Here is a 19,259-nt window from a genome sequence, read left to right as displayed (position 1 = left end):
TCTCAAGGACAAAGACGCTCTGCTTTCTTCAAAAGTAGCGATTATTAATAAAATATTACGGAACTAGAATTTTTTTTTTAATATTTTGACCTGATATTTTTCTGCCGGATGAAATTCTTTATATACTGCTACATTATAACATCCGGTATTTTGATGCAGAAATTTATATTCGAATCAAGAAGTGCACGATGAATAGTATTTGAATGTCTAATAAAAAGCTGTAGACATTTCGAAACTTGTGAATGCGCTCTTAAATGCACTGATGTAGATGCAATACAGAAAATTTACTCATTTTAATGAGCCAAAATTTCACACCCAATTAAATGGCTTTATTCATTGAAATTTTTGTCAGAATTTTTAAAATTGAATTGAATTTTATAGGATTGGCTAAGTTTGAATTTTTATCAGTTGAGAGAAAATTTTACACCTTTATTTGAACTCGCATAGCTAAAACTGACTATCACACGATAAAAGTGAAGCAATCAGTAAATAATATATAAAACTGCTAAAAAATTAAAGGATTATTACCATGTCTTCCTATATTATTCACCTTAAATGTGCAAAATCTGACTAAGAGTAGACTTAGAGATTTGCATATCATCCAAAATAGTAATTTGATAGGTCAAAGGTTCAAGAAGAAAATTTTTGAACTTATAATTTTACAATTTACAGAAGCCACCTACAATACATTCATGTTAATAATAAAAATGCTCAATGTTACAGAGTTCGTCTTGTTGAAAACTGGATTTAAGAGCAGGATATCAAATATATAGAATGAACAGCATGCTGAAATTACTTAAATTTAGCAAAGCATAAATGTGTCGCCTCTAAAGAGACAAACTACCTCTCAAGTAAGGCGTCTTTGAGGAATTCGAAATCTAGACGGTCTCTGGAGGAATAAGAATGATTACATTAGAATTTACAGGCAATGACAAGAGTAGTCCAGTTGTTTTAGATGTGTGGGAAAATCACAAGTCCGTTGACATCGCAGGAAATAATAATAAAAAAAATTCTTAAATTTTTGCAAACAAATACTGAAATTAGACTTTCATAGATGCCAGAAGCCTTTTAGCAAGTGCATGAGAGATTTTACTTTTTTTAAACAGAATAAAATTAATTTTGAAAGCCAAATTTCTTAGCATTATATCTTTGTAGAGCTACACAGAAACATCCATTCTAATTTTACTTGATAAAGATTATAGAAACGTATTCTTCTCAAAAAAATGATTGAACCTTTAAATATTTTCATGCAATTTTTCATATAACTCTCAAGTTTTTGAAAAATGACTTAACTAATTGGATAAGGAAAAAACTGCACATACCTTTAACATATCTTGTTCAGGAAAAAAGTTCAGAATAATATTGTCAATGTCAAACATTCCATATTTGATGACAACCACATCTACCCGCTGTTCACAGTAATAAGCCTAGAATGAATTATCAAAGTAAGAAAACTTTTTTTTATTAAAAAACTGCATGAACTTAAAGAAAATAAATCAATAATGTTCACTAAAAATTTGATTTGATTATTATATGAATCTAAAAATCTCTAATGATTTTACTAATTTTTCTTTCAAATCTGGCACATTAATTTACCATCTTTTAAAATAAGAATGACAAATAATAAAGAAAAAAAAAGGTTTAAAAAAACTTAATTGCAGAAAAATTAAACAAAAAAAAATGACAAATAGCTAAAAGTAAGTATTCATTTATCATAATCCCACTCCATACATAATTTTGAAATATTTAAAAGCATAAAATACCCATTACATCAAAAAGGGAAAAAATCATGCCGGAATGTTTTTTTCTTCAAAATCTAAAAATAATTAAGATTAAAAGTAAACTATGCAACATAATGAACACTGACTAAGATTTACATATAGCCTGACACATGAAAATAATTTTTTGGTGGAAAAAATGAGGCTTGCCATATAATTCATGGAATAAACTTTTAAAATGTACTGTTCTGAAGTAGAGAGAAACTGAGAATCATGAAAGTCACTAGACATCTAAATGCACCCAAAAAGTAAAAAAGCAATTTTCAATGTGCTCAAGGACAAATTACTATAAAAAATAACTTTCATATAGAAAAAAAATTATTAAAAAATAATGTGGAAGGGAAAAAATCCAAGCTGAAAATTAAAAAAAAAAATTTAGAAAAATTAAGATTAATAAATTAGCATCAATCTAAAAATTTTACATAATAGTTTATCACATAAATGCAAAATTACCTTTTTATTAATTAATCAATCCTCGTCTGAGATAAATTATAGAATCTCAAACTGGTTCTCCAACAGAAAAATATTTTTCAAGATAGACAAATTTATTATTTAAAAAAACAAACATCAACTAATGAGGTTACAAAAAGTTATCATAGTTGAAACGTGTAAACAAATTGTTTAAAACAGATACACGATGTAGATAAATATTTACTTAATTTTAGATCATTAGAATCAATAAAATAACTTCTTCAAAACCGTAGTCAATTTGGGAAAATTGAAATGAACAGTAAGTAAATACGAAACTTATGCCATTTCCAATTTAGAAATATGAGGCAGTTTTTGTCTATTCCTCGTTTTCGATGACATGGGGCGAAAACTTACAAAAACTCATTAATTATACCATCCTAATGCTTATGCCTCCTGGAAACTCAACACTAGACTATCAAATTACCATTCTCATACTTGAGATTATTTCTCCTTCCCAGCCTAATATTTGAAGCTCCAGTTTAAAAGACATTATATAAAGTGGTAAACAAATATCGAAGATTATACTATGGAAAGGTGATGTTAGGAACAGAGAAATTTTTTTTAACAAAACAATAATTTATTTTCATTTGTAAACTAAGAAAATATTTTTCTCTGTTCCTCATTTTTGAATTTTACGATGAGACTGAAATTCAAAACATCTTTGAACTATGAAAATTCTATATAACTGATAAACAATTGATACAGAAATATAGTTACGTTAGAAAATATTTCAGCAAAGGTTGAAGAACTTAATTTAAATTTTATTGCATATTAAGTAACAGTCATAAAAACTTCACAATGTTTTTTCTTTCTCTCTCCAAAAAAGTGATTTCACCTTCCCAATAACTATTTTCTTAATTCCGTTTCGTATCCATATATTGCGACGTTGAGAAAGAATTAAATTTTGCATACTTCATTAAATCTCAAAATTTAAAGTAAGAAAATTGAAGTAAAATTCTATATTATTCTTATCATAATATAATTATATAAATCGATTTGTTAGATAAACATGTCGATATAAATGAGAAACGTCTATGAAAACATTTTACCTGTTGTACGCAAATTTTCGATTTATAATAATCTTCTGACATTACAACTATTACAAAACTCGCTTCTTTAACTTGTCTTCTAAAGTTAAACTTCATATTCCTTAGATTATCATACTCATGACCTCTTCCACATGGGGAAATAACTGAAACATAAAATATACATTAAGTTTTAAAAGAATAAATATAAATAATCATAAATTTTATTTTAATTATCAGAATAACCAAAGGACACTGAAGGAATTAGAAATTGTATAAAAATCATTTTATGTTGTCTTACATCATATCGTTAAACATTATGTTGTTTTACATCATATCTTCTAGGTAAATCTAGTTTTAAGACATATCTAATAATCAGAATCCCATAAATTTGCTTTACATCTTGCAGAAGATTTAGTTCCATTCATTTACTTCAATCACAATACTTCATTACTTGCTTATTCATGTCTCAGTCTAATAAATCTCAGTACTTGCTGAGCAGCCCTCTCGAACTCCGAATCCTCTTATCTTCTTCACCCTCCCTCATATTAATATATAAAAAGTAGATACAAATAAGAGTAGACTATAACTTATACAGGAGAGGGTTTTTTTGTGCATGATATGACATATAAAAAATGCAATAGAAAAAATTCAAAAGCAAAAATGCCTATTTTTAAAACACATATTATAAACTTATAAAAAGTATTAAATTTAATGTAAATGTGAAAGTTACCTTGCGGTAGCTCATTTATAATGATAAAAACCCCGATTGATATACGATTATTACTTACAGAGGTATTGACTATTCTGCATATAGTGATGTTCAGAACATTTGGAAGGGAGGAACTCCTGGGGGAGTTTTGGTGACTAGTAAAAATATTGAGAGTTTTTGGCAAATTGGGTATAATTTGCATTTATGTTGAACTTTATTGGAACGTTATTGGTTATTGTAAAACAAAGGGGGAAAAGATAAAACACCATACGCTGTTTTACAGAGTACTTGGACTCATTATTTAAAATAAATTAAGTATTATAAATATCAATACTTTTTTAATAAAATAAAACCACCATTTTACTTTCACAGAGGAATTAACAAAAAGGAGACAACTGCAATATAAAAATAAATAAGTAATCTTGTTTTCAAGAAAAATACAAAATAAAAATTAAAATGAACCTATTTATCACAGAACTCAACAAGAGCAACAATTATAATCTTTTTTTTTCTAACCAATCTTTCCAATTAACAACTTCTACCTAATGATAGTCGAGGAGTAGCGAAACGCTTCCCGATCGAATAAGCAAACTTATTAATAGTGGCTTCTTCAAGAAATAAAATAATTCATTCGGAAGGAGTCCATATAATATATAACTCGTTTCTAAAGCAGATCAATATCCAGCTATTTGAGTGATTAATTCTTTACCGATTTTCATTTATTCACAATCTTATATCTGACTTTTATACTAACCATACTTTTTTTTATCTCTATTAATCCTGTTCTCCCATTCAATAAGAACGCTTGATATCCCTGACTGGATAAGTGAAGAGTGTTACAAGGGCTTTTCTGGCAAACATGCCAAACTATCAGACAGGAGAGGGGGAGATGTAACTAAATGTTTTGAAAAATTCAAGAATAGCGTCATCTTTTCAGTATCTCATGCATTATAGAATACATTTACAATTTTACTAGAAAGTAAATGTATTTTTAGAATACATTTTTTTAAAAAATTATCCAAATAAATACATGAAATTCAAAACGTCTTACAACATTATGGGAACGAACATCCCTATCTATTGAAATACAACAAATCCATAGTACAGCCATTGAAAGGATTTAACGAAATAAATCGATCGGCCAGACAATGAAAGTGGTTTACTTTAATCCTTTCTAGGGCAGTGGGAAGTATGCTTCCCACCAAATTTATCAATCTTTGTATGAAATTATGTAGGTTGGCATAAGTTTTGACAAATTTTTTTAGAAAGACAGAAACAGATGCTTCAATTCTTTATCTCACACAAATTGATGTGTCTAGATTTGTTACTTAATTATTAATTAACCAAATTAATTAATTAATTTAATTAAATTTATCTAATAAGCTTAAATGAATCCCTTTTCTTATTCTAATTCCAAGCCTTAAAATATTTTAACATAAGATGACTAGAAAAAAATGGCCCTTTTAAGGGTTAATACAGAAGGAAAAGAATTTATCAAGTATAAAGAGAGTCCTACCTATGCGGCAAGGATGATTCTTGCATATATTTTTAAAAATGCTGACATGAATTTTATTATATATATATATATATATATATATATATATATATATATATATATATATATATATATATATATATATATATATATATATATATATTGCAGTTTATATATTTATTTATAAAAATAAAACGCAAACCTACATTATAGAAGATGTTCAAAAAGCAAAAAGTCTTAAAGCACTTACTTTTAGAATCAGGATATGAGTATTGGTTGAGCTTATTCATTGCGCTAGCGCTGGAATATGCTTTCTCATGACAATAGGCATCAAAAACAGGAGATTGAGAATGACTGTCATCACATAAGAAATCAAAGTCTCCACAGTTATCTGCAAAATCTACTGAAGACCACACTTCATAGTTTTCTTCTTTCAACATATTTGTAATTTTCTCTACCTTCAAAAATATTATGATAAGACAGAAATTAGCAAAATATAACATGGAATAAATGATTTAAGTAATGCAATTTAATTTAAGAAATATTTCAGAAAATAAATTTCAGTATTCAGAATGATGAAAGGACTTCACGACAAGAAAAATTACTCTGCAAAGCACAACCAATGTAGATTCATGAAACTTTCAGAGTATGCAATTCCAATTTCCCACTAAGGAAAGGAGGGGGGGTGTCACTTCACTGCAACTCATTTGTATCTATGATCTTGAATGTAAAGAGTTGTGAATCAATTTGTCATCAAGCACAAATTCCATTTATTATTTGAATTAACTTAACAGCCCACACAATACTTGTGCAACTTTTATCAACAAAACAGCAACAACTATGCCGCACTTGAGCATTTTAACAAATTAAGAATTTGGGTAGTTCTACCGCATTTTCGTACCTTTAAAAAATTATCTAGCTTTTCGAAAAAGACTGGAAAGCAGTCGTTCAATTTGGACAAGGAAAAAAAAGGACGCCAGCATTGTGAAAAAGGCAGCAGAAAACATATATGACAGTAGAAGTAATAGTGCCCGTGCAGTAAGTATTACGGACTTTAAACATTCTTTACTTGCCAGTGTGAAAAATTTTGCGGAGCGTGTTGAAGTTTTCCACGTAAAAGATATCCTATAGCTCAAGAATTCTCCCTGTAGTAATTTAAAATAGTAAGACTACTCTGAGATTCATAATGTTCTCTCTCTTTTATTATGAGTAAATTAAGATATATACTACATTGGAAAATATATAACATATTCAATGATTTTATTCTTAATGACAAATGCAAAAAAAAAAAAAAAAAGCAAAATGTTAAAAAACACTTACAAATTGTTTTTGAGCCGAATGAGCACTAATTACAATTTTATCTTTGCTCCGTTGGGATTCAGTTGGAGAATAAAATGGCAAACTTCCATTTGACAGCATTGGTTTAGACTGATAGAGGAAAAGAAATAATTGAATAAAATTACAACATTACTAAATTTTACTACCTTACAAATATTAAAACATATAGATATTTGCAAAGTTAAAACAAGCAATACAAGCAATATAGTTATGTATTTAACCTCATAATAAAAAGAAGTCTCTGATCAGCTTTGAAACATTAAGCATTTTTCTTTTAAATTTCATTAACAGAATCTATATAATTAAATCTTTTTTATATATAAAGTTTAAACAGATAATTCTCTAAGTCTAAAGTTTTAATTTTTTTAAATGAATTTAATTCATTCCTGTATAAAGAATAAGTAAACAAGCTCATAATTCAAAATAAATAAATAAATAAAAGGAAAGTATATATATAATTTAATTAGATAAAACTAGAATAAGGTTTAATGCAATTTCAAATTTCAGTTAAAGAGATATTCTTATGAGTTAGATGCATTGATTAAATGATAACAACAGAAAAATAATGCCACAAATTCTAGGTAATAAAAAATCCTCCAAATGATTCAAATTGACCCATATAAGTTGCAGCAATACAAAAAATGAAATTAACAACTGTATGTTAAAAATGATAAATTCTTTTGAAAATTTTCCATATGAAAATAAAAAAATAGTTAAAAACCCAAGAAAATTATTTTGAGAAAAGAAAGAGGAAAAAAAAAAAAAAAAAAAAGACCGGCAGGTCCGGCACCAAATTCTACCGGCTGCGAAATATTTTAATACCTGTTTATACGACTTAATTCTGTGATAATGGGGTGACTGGCTGTAATAAAGAAAAAAAGGTCCGGCACCAAAATCTGATTCTGAATTAAAGCATGAATGAAGTGCCAGAAGCATCAGCTTCTCTTTTAAGATTTTTAATTCGTTGTTTATGAATCAGCTTATTATCAAAACCGTCGCTATTTTGCTATATTCTAGGCAAATTATAAAACAATTAAATATATTTCAAGGGCGTTTAAGTGAATCACCGTACACTAAACATATAAAGATGTGTGAGCTTATTTCAAAAAGCTGACAACAAAGCGATTGATCAGAAAGAGTTAGCTTTGAACTTTTCTGGGACATCGCAGAATTCCTTCATTTAGCCAACGGCATATTCATCATTTTTCTTTTCAAAATAAAGGACTTGCTTCACAACTTTATATTGCTAAATGTTAGCACAGTTTTAAATGCTCAGTAAAATGACAATTGAATCTTAATTTCAAGCTGGATGAGACAATATAAGGCTGACTAATGAATTAATTTTTCTTGTCAGTAGATCAAATTCTCAGCACAGAAATAAGGGTAAGCGCTACACAAAAAAGACTGGTAATTACAAAGAATGGTGTAAATCTAAATCTGTAATATATGATTTAATCACAGTGTATAAACATCATTCAAGAAATGAAAAATTGATACAGAATCAAACATATTATGAAATATGAGTCAGTAAATTAAGAATACTTCGAACTCAAATCTAAACAGACACATTTGTTGACAAAAATACTGTTTGTTCACATCCATATGAGCCAGTAAACTCATATCATTTTTTTGCTAATGATATTCATTACAAAATAGAAGTAATAATGTTTTCAAAATAAAACTATATTTAATGCATTTCCGTCCATTCCACAAGGATTTAAAGTGGTATGCATGATAACTGATCACAAGAAAACTATTGTAAATCGCCGAACTATTCAGTCGTGAATGATTTTTCCTACCGATGGACAAAGTGTCTCGCCCTATGAGAATAATTTTAATTTCTATTTTGTACTAATTTTTTTTTGTTTGCTGTTGTGGTTAGTTAGTTTAATAAAGAAATTTTAATTTTGTAGTTTCCTTCTTAACTCATAATGTCTACACTTTATGAAGCGAATTTACAACCATATACAAATCAAATTTTAATTTCTAAAACAGAAAATTGTTTCCAATAGAGATTTAGTAATAGCACATTAGATTTTATTTACTACTTCATTATATTGATAAATAAGTAAAAATGTCAATGTCAAATATTACGAAAGCGATATTTACAAGAAGCCAACAATTTAAGAACATGTTTTGGTTTGCAGCAAATCTATGAAATGCTTATTATAAAAAATATTAAACATTTAAAAACAAATTGCGTGAAATTGATGCATAACGTTTATTCTTAATAAATTTGTGGTAAGAATTTCTTATGAATTAACTTGTTAAGGTTCAAAATGCGATATTATCAACAGGCAAAATGAGATCACAGAGTTTGGACAGGAACACCGCTACAAGTATGAAAATATCAGCATCTAATGGCGTTTGCCTTGACAAACCTTTCCTGTAGATGAATTGGCAAACGGAAGACAGCCCTGTCCCTGAAGAATACTGAGCATGTGAGATGCTTAGAGATATTCCTATGCAGTATGATCAAATCGTTCTCCTATACAAACGTTTTGCTCAGAGAAAACCATATCAACAAAATCGCATATTAACTCGACAACGGTTCATTTCACTAAATGCGATTAAGACAGGACAATATCAACAGATCGTGAATTTGATACCCCACAACTCATTTTGCCAATATATCATCTTGATCTTAAAGTTATCAGAACAATTTGGATACTTTTAGAATGAGATGACAAATTGAATATTACGCATCAGAAGTCAATCACAAAATAGACAGCTACACGGATTTATGGAAAAAAAAAGACAAATCAACTTCAAATGTTATCCCTCCATATGTTGACCCAAGCTCCATAAAATCTAAGCTATTATCAGGATTCATGGAGAAGTAATTATTTCTATAAAACCAGAGTTTATTATTTTCGTGCGAGGTGTTATAAACAATGTCACACATACTTACATCCAAAAGGGATAAACTATCAGGGGTTGAAACTTCTTGTTCCATACAGATTTTCTTAATTTCTTTAGCAACTCTATGAACACATCTTTGATCCCAGGAACTAATATCATCAAAAGCGTTATCTTTATCTTCAAAAAGAACAGAAAAAAAATTAATGGTTTATAAGACTACAGCTAACATCAATGAAAAATTTCAAAACTCTAATACAAATTATTTAAAAGTGTCTTTGCAGAAAATACAAATTTCATAAAATATCCAAACGAAATAACTGATATATCAATGAAAACAAGGAGCAGTATACATATCACGACACGAATGCAGAAATTTGCTGAATATTATATTAATGTGCTTTATCCCTAAAATTTTTAAAAAATTCAGTAAAAACTTCAATCAATACAATTTGAACACAATTTTTATTAAAAGAATAATCAAATATTCGTTTAGTTAAATTTCAGAAAATTATACTTTGCATGGAATATACAATATAAAATGAAACTTGTGAGTTTTTAATTCGTTGAACAATTAAAAGCTTCATAATTGAAATATTTGAATCGTCACATAAAAGAGAGAATTTCCATGTAACTGGCAAAGGTGTACCCGTTTGTTAGAAGAATACCAGAAAAAAAAGATTAAGAAAATCGTGTGAAGACAACAGCTAGAACTTCTCCAATTTTCAAAAGTACATGGTTGAATATGGGACGCTTAAAATTTTTATACCATAATATCAAATTTCCAGCCCCCCCCCACAAAGAATAAAGTATCTCAGAACATTATGCTTAAATTTTACCAACGTAATACGTTTTGGGAATAATGCTTATTTGTTCAGTATACAAAAAAATTAAATAATTGCACACTCAGTTTTAATATGGATTTGAAAAAACAATCACAATGGAATGCACTTTCAATAATACCAAAAAGTATTCTGCAAATCGTTCGATTTTGTTTTAAAAATTATGAATTTTTTATTAGAAATCTTGTGCTAAGTTAATTTAATACTTCTCAGAAGATTGAAGAGTATTATAGTTTTAAAAAAAGCATTTTTTATAGTATTTATTATGCTAAATAACATTATTATATGACTAACATAGACTAAAATATAAAAAGTACGATATACATCGATAATACAAAGAATATCTTAAGATATCTCTAAATCTTACCGTTATCTATTTCATCAACTGTCTTCCAAGGAATGTACTGCAGAGAAAGAAACTGTATAGCTAGCTGATCAGGTGGCCATTTATCCAGAAAACTTACAGGAATTATATGTTTTTCTTTATCATCGGCAAGTTTGGCCTGAAAACATACACGCGAATATTTTGAGAAAATTAAATCACAACTGGATGCAACAACGGAAAATTCAAAATAGTTTGTAAACTAATGATACTTACTTATTTATATACAATTTTATGATTGAAATCATTTATTTGTTCTGAAATATAAAACTACATAAAAAAAACTTTTATGCTGTAGATTTCTGTAAAAATCTTGAAATTTTAAGCCCTACTGATGATGAAACCAAATATTACAGTTACAGTTTGAAGACTCCTTTATGTTCGAATATTTAAAAGCAGCACTTCCAGAACAAATATTCTTGCCAAAATGAATGAGGCGAGGTCAATAGTTCGGAAACTAAAGATCCTTACTCATTTATATAAAATTTTATGACTGAAATCTCTTATTTGAGTACTTATAAATTGCAAAAGAAAACATCTCATTTAATTACAGTTTGAAAATTAAAACCATTTACATATTTATCTATCGTTTGAATTTTAAAATAATTTATCAACAACTATTATCAAGATATAATTTATTTGAAACTTTCGACATCCTATTTTAATATAATATTCCAATTTAACAAAGAAGTTATAAATTTCAAATTTTCATGGCATTTTAAATGGAATGTTTAATTTTTAGGATATAACTGGGGACCTTTTAATGGATGTTGACAAAACTAGGTCAGTTAACCCTTTAAAAGGCCTTTTTTTCTAGTCATAAAAGTTTAGGTAATTTCTAGTAAAATATTTTTAGGATTGAAATCGGCTTAAGAAAAGTGATTCATTTAAAATTTCATTTGATGAATTATTCACTACTCAATGATTTAGTAACTACTAAAATTGATTGATTTAATAACTACTCAAGATACACCATTTTGTGTGAGATGAACTGAAGCATCTAAGCTTCTGACCTAGTGAAAAATTTGTCAAAACTTATGCTAATCCACATTAACTTCATATAAAGATTGATGAATTTGGTGGAAGGCCATAATTCCCCTGGCCCTAGAAAGGGTTAAAGAATGCTGACCACTTCTGCATAATATTTATATTTTAACAAGTGTAAAAAATCAGTAGAATCGAACCCTGGGATATTATCTAGAAATTACAAAGGCTTTCTTTTTCAGAATGACATGATGGCAGAAAAAAAAGTAATGCAATTTAACTATTGCAGATAAATAGCATGAGACATTTTATTTAAAATCTAAAGAACATACAGGAGATCGTGAAGGAAAAATATAGTTTTCTTCATTTCAGTTAGGTTGTATGATTTTTCTTTGAATGGTATGACAAATTTTTATCTGAAGTAAATAATTCTAAATTACAGGCTAACGAAGCGAAAATATCACTCTCAAAATCAAGCAATTAAAACTTTAATTAAATTAAGTTTTAAAAAGACAAAAGAATTTGCAATGCATGCAGTAAAAAGAGATAAATATTTTCCTTATGCTCGAAATGGCCTAAGACTATTTAACGAAAAAAAATGAAAAAGAAAATGTGGCAGAAAATCAATTTTTTTATATTGGAAACTGGAAGTTACCCCCCCCCCACACACACACACATAAAAAATATGTAATAAATTAGAATACATTGATATCCTACTGGATGTGGAAAATGCTTCTCAAAGATTCAGGAAGTGAACTTATAATAACAAATAAATCGTTTATTCCTACAAAAAAGTACATCGGGTAATATTCAAGGTAAAAGTTATTTTGGAAATGAAATTTTTGTTGAAACCATATCTTTATCACTTGCTTTTAATTAAAATAGTAAATTTGATGAAATTGAGGCAGTTATAAAAGATCAATCGATAACAGAGAGAAATTTCCCACAAAAATATCTTAATCTTAAAAAAATATCTTTCTCAGTAAAACTAACGCCACTAAACTCCAAAACTCGAATGGGGAAAAAGAATACTAAATACAGACTTTTCACAAAGAGTTTTTTTATAAATAAATTTCCACAATATTATCATTAGGATGCTTGAAATTATGCCGATGTAATTTATTATTTATTAACTAAAATTAAATATATAATGAGTGAATTTGATAATCAAATTCATCCAACTGTATGTACTTTTTAGTGACATTTTCACAAACATAAATTAAATAGATATTTCAATGCAAACAAAATAGTATGATAAATATTTTCAGTACTGATATCTGAAAAATAATACATAAAAATAAGCAATATACAATTTTAGTAAGTAAATAAGACTTACTTCTCGATTAGTCCATTTAGTCTCTCCATATCTAGGAGTAACTAAAGCAACAAAAGCTGTGCAATTATTTAAGGCATTATTAATTACATCCTGCCAATCTTGGCCGGGTGGAATGTCATCGATATCCTATGAAAAACAGTTAAAAGGTTAATAAACATATCAATATTCATTTTAACAAAAATGCTTACTATACATCAGACCCTTTTCCAAAATGCAAAATATATTTATGAAAGATTTTTATGAGTAATATCTACGATTCAGACCGTTCTTTATTTCAGAATTACTAGAACAGCTACAGGTTAATTTTTAATGTACTTGAAATCTAGCTTTTATAAAGGGTGATCATAATTAAAGTTGCACTGTAGAAAGATTGTAAAAAGGAGCCACTGTTCTGACCTTATAGTGAGTGAGTGAGTTTGCGATATTTGTAAATTTAATTTAAACCCTAATTAATTTTCTATTTTTATCTTGAATTAGCCCATATTACTTTATTCTAAAATTTTCTCGTATTTTCTAAAATTTTCTCATATTCCAATTCCCACTTTTATTAAATTATTTCTAACACAAGCTCTAAAAAATTGCTGAATCGGGAAATCTCACGTCCCCAGCGAAGGGATAAAAAATGCTTAACGCTTATGGGCATTCTTATAAAGATACCTAAGATTCTGCTTCCGAAGTCAACACGTGGCTAAAAAATCCCTATCAGAATCTCACTGTAAAATCACTGAAGCGAAAAATTTCAGGCAGTTTTGGCAGTTTCTGGTGAGTACAGACGCGTTCCACCTTTCGTCCTATAGTACAAATTTTGTTTCTCGAGGTAAAATAAATTAGTTTCTTCGAAAAGAGTCATCCTTCGGCCACATATCAATAAAAATTATGCAATATATATATATAATGTAATGATGTTCTTAATCTAATCTAAATCCAAGTTAATTTCCAATTTTTTAATCTTAAATTAGCCCATATAACTTTATTCTAAAATTTTCTCTCATTTTCTGATCTAAATTTCTAAGAGGTGCTTTAAAAAGTTAATGTCTATATAATTCTCACAATGCAGGCGAAGGAAAAAAATCCTTCACGACAACGCATTCCTGGTAAACATACTTAAGATTCCCTTTCTTGAATCGACACACGTTAAAGAAATCCTTATATGATGTTTCAATAAAAAACGTTGATTGAGAAACTGATCATACTTTTTCTCTTCTTACTGGTAATCCCCGCGTATACATCATACCCTGCAGTGGAAAAATAAATTGAAAATAAAGCCAAAATTGTCTTCTTGTCGGCCTGACATACGCAAAAATATGTTTATATAAGATACCAAGCATACGGTTGCATGACTTTTTTTTTTTTTTTTGCTAAATTATAAATATAATTCTCCAAGCCGATTTATACACATTTTCGATTACAGAAAGTCAAAAAAGTATCCGAACAATTCTTAGTGTTCATAATCTACAAATGTTAAAAGCAAGAAAAATGCATCGCTAGATTTATTAATACGTTCTCTTTCAAGCACCGGCCTCACATTTATTTTCAAGTCGTTCACAAATCTTTCAATAAGAACTTTTAGTTATTCTCCTTTTAAATGATCCATCACATTCAGAACACCCTGAATAAGAAATTATAGATAATTAAAAGTGATTAGATAGGAGCAGTAGGAGCCTTTAATTTCATCTGTTCATAATTCATCATCAGTTGTTTTGAAATGGTAAAGTTTTATGTATATGTTCAAGCTAATTTAATCTGGAGAATTTGAAATTCACATTCCAAATTGAGTATTGCCATTTAAAGAAAACCGAGTTAAGAATTTTAATAGGAAGACGATCCCTTGAATTAAAAAAAAAATTACATAACTTTTACAGATTATTTTTTTAGGAAGATAAAATATTTTGGTTTTATTGTGCGATAATTAGCACTTAAGTAACGTGCATCGTTCGATTTTTTTGGCCGTTCCGTGCCAATGATATATCGTAAAAAAAGGCAATTAACGCGGAATCACCAAAGCTCAGAGTTGTGGATGAATATTTTCCGCTATACAAAATCTATGATATGAGATGAGTAATTCTGACAACATGGAAGACTTTAACGGACCATCTCTAGTAATTCACGTTTCTTCGCAGATTATTATTACTATTATTTTAACTTCGGATACATCAACTAAAATATATTAAATTCGCTTTTCAAACAAAACGGAAAAGTTGCTGAATGGATTAATTCTTTTGTATTTCGCATTGTATTTAAGTAAATATCTTGATTATTTAATGCAGAAATCTGATAAAACAGAATTAAGTAAAAATGAGACACAATATTTAAAGTTGTATAAGGCTGAAAATTTTGCGAATTTTTTTTATATGAATTAGCAACATCAACCATACTTTTATACTGTTTTATTGGGATAAAGAAAACGTGAGATGCTTTAAAATTAATATATATATATATATATATATTTACACTGAATAATGATAAAAATTTAACTGCAATATTACATAATTAAATTACAATAAATAACAAGTTGCAACAGAATTTTAAAAAGATTTATATGCAGTAAATCTTTTTTTCCTCCTCACTTTATAATAAAGAGACATCAGGAATTTTTGAAAAACAATAAGACACATACATTAAATATATCACATATATGTTACACAGCACAGTTGCAAGTTTCATATTCGATTTGAAATATCTCCATTAACATTTTTGTTTAAAATAAGCTATTAAAATTTAGAGTTTATTAAATTTTACAGTCTTTCTTCTAGATTTGTTAGAAGAAAAGTAGATCCGGTTCTACAGTTCGTATAAAACATGTAGGCATGAAGGTTGTTGCCCTTAACAAAACGCAGGTTCAGCTTGGTAATGGGGAGGGAGGGGGAAACTTTTCCAGTAGTATGTCAGTAACTTGCTTCAAAGAGCAATGGACAAATCACAAAATATGAACAATGGGAGTTCAAGTATGCAGCACATCAATCGAAAATTGTTGTAGTGTTCTGAATTTGTGTCTAAAATTTTTTTAATTATTAATCTTTGTTTAGGCTTGATTGCAATAGAAAAAGATTTGTCAGAAGAAATGGCATTACTGATGAGCCTAAAAATAAGAAAACAAGAAGAGAGCAATTTTAATTTAATATTTCATTTAAAAGAATATTTATAATACATATAAATGATGATCGCTTGCTTTCCAAAATATTTTAGTATATATATACATACATATTTTATTTTTATGTAATATATTTTATAAGTTGAGATGTGTTGAAATATTTTTAATAAATTTTGTATCTGCGATGTTTTTTTCAAGAAAATTAAGTCTATACACGTTATTCTTTATATTCGGTATTTGCCTAATGAATTAAACTTGCCGCTGATTCGTTAAAGACATAAGTTAAGTTTTCTTTCCCTAAGATGAAATGTTTCTTATTTTTTTCAAAAATTAAAAAATTTTAAATTTTAAACAAACTGGCTTAGAAAACGAGCGAAGCTACTTAAGGATGAGGGGACGGCTGAAGTTAAAAGACACTTCAGTGACTTAACCCTTTGACCATATCGGAAAGAAATATGGATTTTTTTTTTTTTTTTTTTTTTTTTTTTTGTCAGCACACATCTTCCCAATTATACGATTCCAACAAAGAAATTAGATACAAAAGCTTGCGATTGGGCTCAAGATTCAGCGGAAAATGCAACTAAAAAAAAAAAATCGGCACAAATTATCGAACGAAAAGCTACAGAGAGGTTAATACGCTTAAACAGCATTATTAAATATTTTTCCTTGACAACTTGTGAAGACTGGTTTTGTTTTGACTTCATTAATTGAATTTTAGAGATTTCTTTTCATCCGAAATTTTTGCTCTTCAAATAAAAAAGAATTGCTTCACCAAACAAGGCATGATTTTAATATTGTTTTTAAGAAATGCTCCTTAATTTTCATATGTGCTGTAACTATTTTGAAAGTAGCAACGTTCAAATATTTATTTAAATAATTTTTGCAATAACAAATCATAAGAAATCTGACAAAACCCAAAACTTAAAAGACGGCCATATACAGGACCCTAATTGCCAACAGTGCTTGAGAAAAAAAAATCTATCGATTATTTTTATGTTGGTAATTTAATTTTAAAAAATTGAAAAATTATGCTTTGTTAAAGATATTTATATTTTCACTTTTCAAGCCAAGGAATTACTTATTTAATAACAAATAAAGTTATTTCTAAAGAAATAAGAAATTATACCTGCGCACGCATCGATGAGTTATCAGATTATGTCAACCCTGCAACCAGATGGTGCCACTACACAGACCACTTAAAATAAAAGGCTTCGGGGTTGAAACTGGGGAGTTACCAGAAAGTACGCCGGGGAAAGTCAGTATTTACGACAGAGTCCTCCATTCAGGTGTTCTAGAAGTACATTATGTATAAAAAGGGGATCAAAAGCCTAAGACAATGTGTTTTCTTTTGAAGAAACTAGATTAGCGATTACCTCTTGCCATTGGTTTCCAGTAATTATAGGCAATGAAATACCAGGTGTGTTGTCTACAGCGATTATTTCGAGGATTGTTGTGTTCTCGCAGTCTAGTTTCTAGGACTTTTGGTGCATTCTTCGTGTAAAACTTTAGTTGTACTCTCCTGAATCTTTCGAATTATTTGGAGCCATAAAAACAGACCCAACAAATATAATAAACAGCGCTATCCTTGCTCTTAATTAGTTAAGGCCATTAGCCACTTATTTAAAAGCTAGAAAAAATGTATAGCATCCAAGCATTGGCAGAATTATTGATTATAAATCACAGTTCACTAAAATCGAGTTTTCCTGATTTTTGCATAGCATGAATCATATATTTAATGATTCGTATGACTGTAGCTAGGTTTGAACAATGATTTCCAAAACTGTAATTAATAATTTTCGAAATAGTATGGGATAAGAAAGGTTCATCAGTTTAGTTTTGTTTATAGGTTTCATATTATCCTCTGTATGACATCAAATAGCTAGGATATCACTTTTGTTAATTATTAAGAATAAACAAATATAAAAAATAACATGTACATCAACTAGAAAGTTAATGAATTATTTTCCCTTTCGATTAACTAGTACTCAAGCTTTAACATAAAGCTTTTTTAATTATTCAGAAAATCATTTACCAAAATTAGAAAATAAAGTGATTAAAGTTGAAGGAAAGAATGAAGATGTGGGCCCCATTATCTTCTGTTGGCCCAGGACTTCCATTTCTCTAATTACGACCCTAATGGCATAGAATTACCTTAAACACATGCATAGCAGATAAGATCGTTCATTTATTTTTCAAATGAAAAATTCTTACATTTAAAAGAAATCGAATCTTTAGCGAAATGAATCTACAATCTAAACTCGGTGATTGGGTACAATTTTAGTGTAAATATCGAGACCTGTTTAAAGAAAAATTTATTCGGCATTTCATTTAATGTTAGAAAAATTATTTAAAACAGAAGAAATATCAATAATGCAGCCTTCTGAATTTCATTTTCCAAATTTTAATATTTTGCATTTTGTCTCATTCATATTCTTTTTACTTTAGTTTTATTCTGATATTTTATTTATTTTTACTTCTTTCAATTTATCCGAGTGCCTTCATAACATACCAGGTTTTAAATTTCACGCCAATTTTTATTGTGCATAATTATGAGGAAGTCTAAAAACAATGATGTAAACAAAGAGAAAAAATGAAATCAATACATAATTCCAAAAGCAACAGTATTGGATAAGTTGCAAAGATATAAAAATGACAAAAAAAAATGAACGATAAGTCCCACTCTCTGTAAAAGTTACAATAATATTTAATTAACACTAAAAGAGATAAGTCGCGAAACATTATATTAACAGTCTGCTGCAAAGCATCAAATTCTATTTTCATCCTGATCAAGATCAAGTTTTGAATCGCGTAATATCAAGTAGATGGGGAAAAATTCGATGAAATTAAGTAACTGTCACTATGAAAATAGCTTTTTTTATTACAAAGAATATCGAATATTTGTATTTTAAGTAAAATTCTGTTTAAATGCATCATTTACATGACATA

The 19,259-nt window shown here is 28.2% G+C and overlaps 1 protein-coding gene across 1 annotated transcript in view; it reads right to left on the bottom strand.

Annotated features, from left to right (window-relative positions):
• The window catches only part of LOC129961105 (uncharacterized), a 56,593-nt gene that overhangs the window by 22,237 nt on the left and 15,097 nt on the right, over positions 1-19,259 (bottom strand). Inside the window, exons 7-13 of the mRNA XM_056074935.1 lie at positions 13,223-13,348; positions 10,888-11,023; positions 9,731-9,858; positions 6,802-6,909; positions 5,732-5,939; positions 3,299-3,441; positions 1,323-1,427 (exon numbers count right to left, since the gene is read on the bottom strand). Of these exons, the coding sequence (XP_055930910.1) occupies positions 1,323-1,427; positions 3,299-3,441; positions 5,732-5,939; positions 6,802-6,909; positions 9,731-9,858; positions 10,888-11,023; positions 13,223-13,348 (954 nt within the window). The remainder of the gene's footprint in view (positions 1-1,322; positions 1,428-3,298; positions 3,442-5,731; positions 5,940-6,801; positions 6,910-9,730; positions 9,859-10,887; positions 11,024-13,222; positions 13,349-19,259) is intronic.

The sequence above is a fragment of the Argiope bruennichi genome, chromosome X2 (assembly GCF_947563725.1).
Source record: "Argiope bruennichi chromosome X2, qqArgBrue1.1, whole genome shotgun sequence".
Lineage (NCBI taxonomy): Eukaryota > Metazoa > Arthropoda > Arachnida > Araneae > Araneidae > Argiope > Argiope bruennichi.
The sequence above is the reverse complement of the archived record's forward strand: the minus strand, read 5'-3'. Positions and strand labels throughout refer to the sequence as shown.